Source organism: Leuciscus leuciscus (assembly GCF_965113295.1).
Source record: "Leuciscus leuciscus genome assembly, chromosome: 10".
Lineage (NCBI taxonomy): Eukaryota > Metazoa > Chordata > Actinopteri > Cypriniformes > Leuciscidae > Leuciscus > Leuciscus leuciscus.
The window spans coordinates 1,989,975-1,997,885 of record NC_138734.1 but is presented as its reverse complement, the minus strand read 5'-3'; the positions used below and the strand labels follow the sequence as shown (position 1 = coordinate 1,997,885).

General features: G+C 39.7%; 1 protein-coding gene and 1 long non-coding RNA gene across 2 annotated transcripts in view; one reads left to right on the top strand and one right to left on the bottom strand.

Annotated features, from left to right (window-relative positions):
* Positions 1 to 7,911, bottom strand: part of cd276 (CD276 molecule) — a 127,866-nt gene that overhangs the window by 75,099 nt on the left and 44,856 nt on the right. Inside the window, exon 4 of the mRNA XM_082182288.1 lies at positions 4,768 to 5,064. Coding sequence (XP_082038414.1) covers positions 4,768 to 5,064 — 297 coding nt within the window. The remainder of the gene's footprint in view (positions 1 to 4,767; positions 5,065 to 7,911) is intronic.
* LOC309507875 lies at positions 3,645 to 4,041 on the top strand. Its single transcript, XR_014209270.1, has 2 exons — positions 3,645 to 3,800; positions 3,834 to 4,041. It is a non-coding gene; the product is annotated as an uncharacterized lncRNA (long non-coding RNA).

Sequence of the window (7,911 nt, the reverse complement as noted above, 5' to 3'; positions counted from 1 at the left end):
GTAGTAGGGGTTACCATCCTCTTTTTCTCGGACATGTCCGGCCGTCGAGATCGTCCAAAATGTCTGGGATTCGGCTTTTGCTTTCTGCAGTCGCCATTCATTGTTTACATGCACACCTTTTGTTTCAATCTAACTGAATTCATTCTGATTGGTGAATCTGAATGTAGTGTTTACATGAACGCTAAACAAGTGATCGGTTGATGTGCGTTTTAACATTGCTAAGAAAATTCCCAGTCCTCCGTGAGAAATTCGAGACCAGTCCGTCTCAGTAATCCCGCCACCGACCTCGCGCCGTTCTCCCGCGCCCCTCAGCCTCGTCCTGCTCGCCACAGTAAACATGATGAATGGCGACTGTAGAACGCAAAAGCTGAATCCCGGACATTTTGGCCGATCTCGAAATCGTCACGGAGACTCACTAGTAGCCTAGCCTTGTTTTAAACTGCACTCTGTAACCGGTAGGCGTGGCTTGGGAGTGGCCTCCTAGGGCAGCAAAGCAAGTGCATTCTGGGAGTTGTTGTCTTTCATTCATATAAGCCAAAAATACATTTTCTGGCTTTTCTCAGTCTAGAAAGCTCCAAATTCAAAAATAATTTCACATTTCTTCTACATAAATGACCCATTTTAAATACACATTCATCTTTCCAGAAGTGAAGTATCCCTTTAAGATTAAAAACAGATTTTGAGTCTATCCATCAGTGGGGGCGGAAAAGAGGAGGAATTGTCATGATGTAAAATGAAAATGATTCTGCAATATTTTTATAAAAAACATTTTTATTTTTAGATTTGTTTTAATAAAAATGTAAACAGAAAAATGCTATATACATAATATGCTATATATTATGTATTTTGGCAGACACTTTTATCCAAAGCGACTTACATTGCATTTCAAGGTACACATTTTGCATTCTTATCAGTTCTTGCTTTCCCAGGGAATCGAACCCATGACCTTGGTGTTTGAGCTACAGGAAAGATATATATATATAATTCTATACAATTTTCAAGAATTGTAATTCATGTTGAATGTAGAATATTTTTCTACACTTTCACATTTGCACATATAGAGTATATAATTTCTGCAATGAATAAACATCTCCATAAAATCTCAGTGGATTAAACGAGCAGTTTAAGTGGACTGACAGAAGCTAATTGATGAATTACATTGTGGCTAATTGAGATGGAGATGAAGTTTTCTCTGACCTCGTTCAATGGCTCCCGGTCAGACCGATTCTTCCTGCAGTTCATTTTCTCTTTCTGAACCTTGACAGAGTTTTTGATGGACATCTTTTTCCACTCCTCTTTTTTCTATCATTCTCATTCTTTTTGGGGCACGTCTGCATTACTTTGTAATTTTTCATTGGGATTTGGAGAGAAGTGTGACATTTTAACTGGTCTTGTCCTCAGCATGCTCTTCCGGAGAAAGGCTCTGTGAATACTAAACAGATCTTCCTCTCTTCAGTGATAGAAGCCCTAAATATCTCACTTAGAAAGACATTCTGAGCTCTGACTAAAATACATTGGATTTATTTCCCTATTCAGTAACTTTTTTTCCACAAATGACTGGATATGGTAGTTCAGCCTTCGCACAACAGTACAGTTTTACTATGCAATAACTATTAAATAATGGAATAATTCAATGTGTACTTTTAAGTTTAATTTCTGTGCCACTAATGTCACTAAAAAGCATGTTTTAAAAGACCAATTGCGTTAAAATAAACTGTAACAATTTACTTAAAGACTTTTTATAGAATGCATCATAGAATATTTGGTAACAGTTTATTTTACAGTGTCCTTGTTACATATGTTACATGTACTTACCATAGTAATAACAATAAATTATGCATAATTACATGCAACTAACCCTAACCCTACCCTAACCCTATAGTAAGTACATGTAGTTGCTTAATATTACTCAGTACTTAGATGTATAATTACACTGTAACAATGACACCTTAAAATAAAGTGTAATCAAATATTCTTAATTATGCCTTGTAAAGTAACTTATAATGGTTGCATATAGTTGCAATTACTCCAGAAATTCATCAATGCTTCTGATCAAAATCTGACTCTAAATGTGGAGGATTTTGTTTCAAAGCAAATCCTGTTTGCAATAGAAAAACAACCAGGCAAACGGCATCCATCTCGGCTAGGTCAATATTAATTACCAAAGTTGTTGAGCATACATCAGCTGTTGTAAACAAATGCAAATGCATTTTCATATCAAACAAGGTCGGCATGATCACTCGGCGCGCGCACGGATTCTGACACTTGTTTACTAACACGTTGTAAGGCTATTGTAGTCAGGATGATCCACGTACAGCCGTTTCGCTCGCAGCTGCTGAGATTAACGCACAATTCACAGAATCTGACCTTCATTCATCAGCATCACTCACTGTAGTCCAATGTGCGAATATCATTGGTACAAAAACCTGGTTCTTCCTCGTAACCCTACATTAAATATCTTCTGAGATTGCTTAACAGACACAGGCTCACATGCAGTGCAATGCTGTAAGGTCTTCCTAACTGACTTTACCTATGAGCTCAAAACCATTCATGTTTCAAAGAAGTAAACAGTGAAATAATCATCCACTTTCTCATTTAAGAAAGGGAGCAAACTGACGGTGATGCCTATTGGACTATAATTGACCGATTTATTATTTTCTCGCCATGGATTTGGCAGCGAGCGGTTCATTGGATTTTAAAGGGACAGTCCTTTGCATGGAACAAAAAAGAAGATATTTAGCAAAATGTCCAAGCTGCACTTTTCATTAGTGAGGAACTTAAAACAGCAGTTTAAACACTATATACCAAGTCTTCTAAAGCATCGGTTCCCAACAGGGGGGTCGCGGCCCACAAGGGGGCCTCAGCGAGCTCTGTGGGGGGTCGCGTCTTATTTTGAAAAGTTTTGAGCAATTTGCATTAAATAAAAATCCTTAACTTTTTTTCTGTTCAAAATTTATATAATGAGCGAGTTCATCATGAATCCATTTTCCAAACCGTGTTTTTGTCTTATCCTGAATCACTATGGTACACCTATAATAAGTGATTACATTGGGACTATTTTACCCTGGTTCGGATCGCTGCCGCTGCGGAGTAGCCCAGTACCTGCGTGACTCGTCATTGACGCACACAGAGAGAGAAGTAGTTCCGGCTACAATGTTCTTCCGAAAGACGCATTATTCTGTTAATAAACGCAAGTTTATTATCACTCGCTATAGCGCCAAAAGCCTCAAAAATAAAGCCTCACAAATAACATGCAAGTATTGAGGCCCCAGACAGAAGTCATTTAGTAATAGCCTATATTCATTCTTTTTTTACCTACACACAAGTGTGAATACTTTTTTTTTTTTTTTTTGCATTTAAAATAGGGCAAATTTATAGGCTACTCCTAGGCTTACATTTTTAAATTACAAAGGGCCTACTAATGTTTTTGTTATTGTATTTTCAATATTAGAGGCTATTATTTGTGCATAAACATATCTGTTTATAGTAAACATACCGTTTGTTTGAAAACAACATATTTTGTCATCCTTGCTGCAAGCTTACAAGAGCGATAATATCATTAAATGTGAAGGGGGGCCCTAAAATATTTTCTTGGGAAAAAGGGGGTCTCAGACAAAAAAAGGTTGGGAACCCCTGTTCTAAAGCATTATGATAGATTTGTGTGAGAATAACTTTTTCCCAATGGAAACACCATTCTACTTAATAACAGAAGTTATGAAGGTGAGATGTCCGTTTTCATAGTCATACAATGACAAGAGGACAAGTGAATAATCCACATTCTGGGTGAACAATCCCTTTAGGTATTGTACAAAACCATACAAGTAAGTAATAAGGTACGAGAGGCGAGTGCTGTATCGTGATGAATAAGCCCAGGCTGAAAGGCTGAACCCCTGCAAACCCCTTCAGCCGAGACTTGTTCACGATACAGCACTAGCCTCGAGTACCTTATTGCTTTTATAAAACGGTTACCACACAATACAAATATTAAAGCCGGAAAATATGTATCTATGCAACTTTCATGAAGTAAAATCACTAAAAGCCTTCCTTCCGCTGGAAAAAAAAATAGTCCCTGACCGTGAACAGCAACAGAAGTTACATTTCACCATTAGATGGCGGCAAAGACCGTCTTTATGAGCGAGTCAGTCAGTAGAGAAGACTTTTATATTGAAAGAACTGAAACTTGTGAACATGGAGAAGCAAGACGCAACTGACAAATTACTAGCGTGTCGGAGCACGGGAAAACCCCTGTTAAAAGGATAAGAGGACAAGATATCGAAGCAGACGTTCAACAATATGTTTTATTACGAATATAGGACTAGCCTGAGGGAAAATGCTATATCTAAATGCCGGTGCACTCGCTTCACTTACTCGATCTGTCACAATACTCTATAAGCTTCAAAGAACAATATCAGTGAGAACAAAAATATGTTTACGTTGCTAAGAGTGGTTGCTAGAGGTGTTGTCGTGTAGTGATACATAGAACCGTAGCGTGAAGCGGTCATAGCCGTGTTTTATCGTGCATAAAGCACAGCTATTGACCAATCAGAATCAAGGACTGGAACTAACCGTTTTATAAAAGAATATAATGATTACAGATGATTTTTGTGGAGGTTTGGGAAGTCGACAAAAAAAAAAGACCTTTTGGTTTGGTTATACATGACATCTTCAGCGACTCAACAGACGCGTGTGGAAGTCATTAGAAACAAGCATGCAAAAAGCTTGTGAAGATGACCTTCTGGTTTGTTATACATGACCTCAATGACTCACCTGTGATAGTAACCGATGCGTGTGCTTCATCTCCCAGCAGTGGATTGGTCAGTCTGCAGGTGTAAGTGCTGTCGGGCTCCAGAATGACGTTCAGGACGCTCTTCACACTGAACAAACCCTCCTCGTTCGCTACTTGCGAGACGGTAACGTTGTCCGTGAGGTTTTGTCCCACGCCGTCCTGCCAGAGCACCTCTGCCTCGGGATACCCCCCGTACGCCACACAGGTGAGGGCCACCGCGTCCCCGGGCTTCAGGAGGGACTCGCTGCCCCAGGTGACCAGGGGTTTGGAGAACGGCGCTGGAGAGAGAGAGAGAGAGAGAGGACGAGTTAGTGTGTATAAGGGTATGTTTACACGGCAACGATATGTCGATATGTCAAACGTTTGTCCTTTGTGTTTTCCGTGTACAGACACCATCCTCAAAACGATCCTCATTCACACTGATCAGCATAAACGACTAAAAACGCTGTATTCTGCTGCCAGGCCAGTAGATGGCGATGAAACACTATAGATTGAACACGTAATCTGCATGAGCATGTCGTCATTGTCTTCAGAGGTTCACGTTTTTGTTGTTTACACAGAGACGATTTTCAAAAACTTGCACTTTAAAACCCGTTTTCAAAACGTTGAGCTTTCAGGCACCAAAAATGCCGTTGTCATGTAAATAAATGACCAAAACGCATAAAAAGTTTTAGTTGAAAACGGTGTCATGTAAACAGACCCTAAGTCTGGACCAGTGGTCCGGGGCAGGGTTATTATCATTAAAGGAGTAGTTCATTTCATAATTAAAATTTCCTGATTATTTACTCTCCCCACGTCATCCAAGATGTTCATGTCTTTCTTTCTTCAGTCGAAAAGAAACAAAGGAAAACATTCCAGGATGTTTCTCCATATAGTGACTTCAATGGGGTCCAACGGGCTGAAGGTCCAGATGTGAGTTTCAGTGCAGCTTCAAAGTCTCGACACGATCCAGCCGAGGAATAAGAGTCTCATCTAGACAAACTTTTGCTCATTTTATAACAAAAATAAACATTTAAATACTTTTTAACCACGAATGCTCATCTAACACGTCCACGACTTCACGCATTACATAATCACTTTGGAAAGGTCAGGCAAAAGGTAGGCGTAAAATTAGGGTAGGTCATTTTCTACTCAAAATCATCCAACATCGTTGTTTTACATTTTATTAAAAAAAATGTTTTTTGTAAATGGCGTTTGACTTGTAAACACTGGGTCTGTTCTTACACCTACATCACGCTTGACCTTTCAAACTGATTACGTAATGTGTGGCGCATCACAGCTAATGCAAGATGACCATTTGTGTTTAAAAAGTATATACGTTATTATTTTGTTATAAAATGACAGATAATTTGTCTAGATGAGACTCTTATTCCTCTTATTCCTCGGCTGGATCGTGTCGAGACTTTGAAGCTGCACTGAAACTCACATCTGGACCTTTCATTTCTTTTCCACTGAAGAAAGACAGACATGAACATCTTGGATGACGTGGGGAGAGTAAATTATCAGGAGAGTTTTAATTCTGAAGAGAACGAATCCATTAACTAAAACTATTCAAACATTTTTACATTGGTCTGATCAAAAGTGTCTGAATGAAAATGCGAGTTCACTCTGTGACGGCTGCGTATGGAACAGCAGAAATGCACTGGTTACCCCTGTAAACATCACTGTATTAGGCATTACACGGAGATGGATGAAATCAAAATACTATCTAACTTTTCTGAAGACAAAAATCCATTTCTAGAAACTCCTGGGCTTTGCAGGAATGACGCGATTGCCTTATTTCAGAGTCAGAACGGTGAGTTTGCAGTGTGATGACGTACAGTAAAGCAGAGAGAGAACGCTGACGATCTCAGCATTTAGCCGAGCGATCTACCGCTGCTTTACACCTTGGGACCGGCTTGACATGATTTCCATTAAATTGTTAATTACATTCTAGGAGCTTAGCATAAAACACACATGGCTCAACATCAGACAGAAACACACGCACATCTGCGAGAGAAGCCTGTCTCCCTCAACAGGGAAGTGAAACCAAAGCGCTTCTGGGAAATCGGCCGCTCGTAAAGTGTTTTTGTTGGGGGTTAGCACTCGTTGGCAGATGAAGAAATGATTGCACTACCGTCCCTTGAGCAGCTTCATGGAGGGAGCCTTATTCCCAGAGCCAATCATAATTCGACAAACAAAAAAGTTGTGCGTTGGGACGATGGGAGAGAAAGCTTTCAGACGGTTGTGGGGTCGCCGATGGCAGTGATGCTGGAACCTCTTTCTGATGACCGTCTGACTGAAGATGCAAAGATCAAAAACAGTTTATTTTATTAAAGGATGTTTGTTGGTGGTGACCTGTCAAGGGACTGTGCATTACAATGCATTCAATGGAAACAATTATGTTAATTGTTTTTACATGGTCGTCCCTTTTCAAAAAAAAATAATATATATATATATTGAACACAACTATATACATTTGGATGCTGCATTAAACAAATTCTTAAATTCTTAATTCCAGTTCAGCCCACTGCAGTTTCCGCCAGTAGTGGGCGCTCGTGCACCGTAAGCAGTGACGTTCATCCGAGTGAACGAGACGGAGGGAAGTTAGCGAGTGAAGGGCATGGCCTGGTCTGAACAAAGTTTCTGTCCCAGCATGCATTGCAGTATAAATACATTATCTATTTGTTTTTGTAGGATTTTTGTTGGCAAAGTTCCCTACATGTTAAAGGGATATTCACTCACACTGTTATCATTTACTCACTCTCTTTCTTGTATGGAGCAAAAAAGAAGATTCTGAGAAAGAGTTTGCATCTATACAATGGAAACGTTACGTCTGTTTTTGGTTTGTTTGCACTTTCATGTTTTCATGTCTTTTATTTTGTAATTTGCCTTAGCCGTGTTTCATGTTCCTGTCATGTGATTCCCTTTTCCTCATGTGATCCTGCTCCTCTTCTATAGCCCCTTTCACACAGAGATTCCGGAAAATACACGGATAAAGTGACACGGGATTTGACCCGGGTTCGTTTGATTCACACTGCCAGTGATTTTCCGGTATCAGAGAGTGCGTTCACACACAACCCGTAAAAATGCCGTAAAGACACGTGACATCGATGTGACCTGTAATCTCAGCAGCGTCTTAAGTT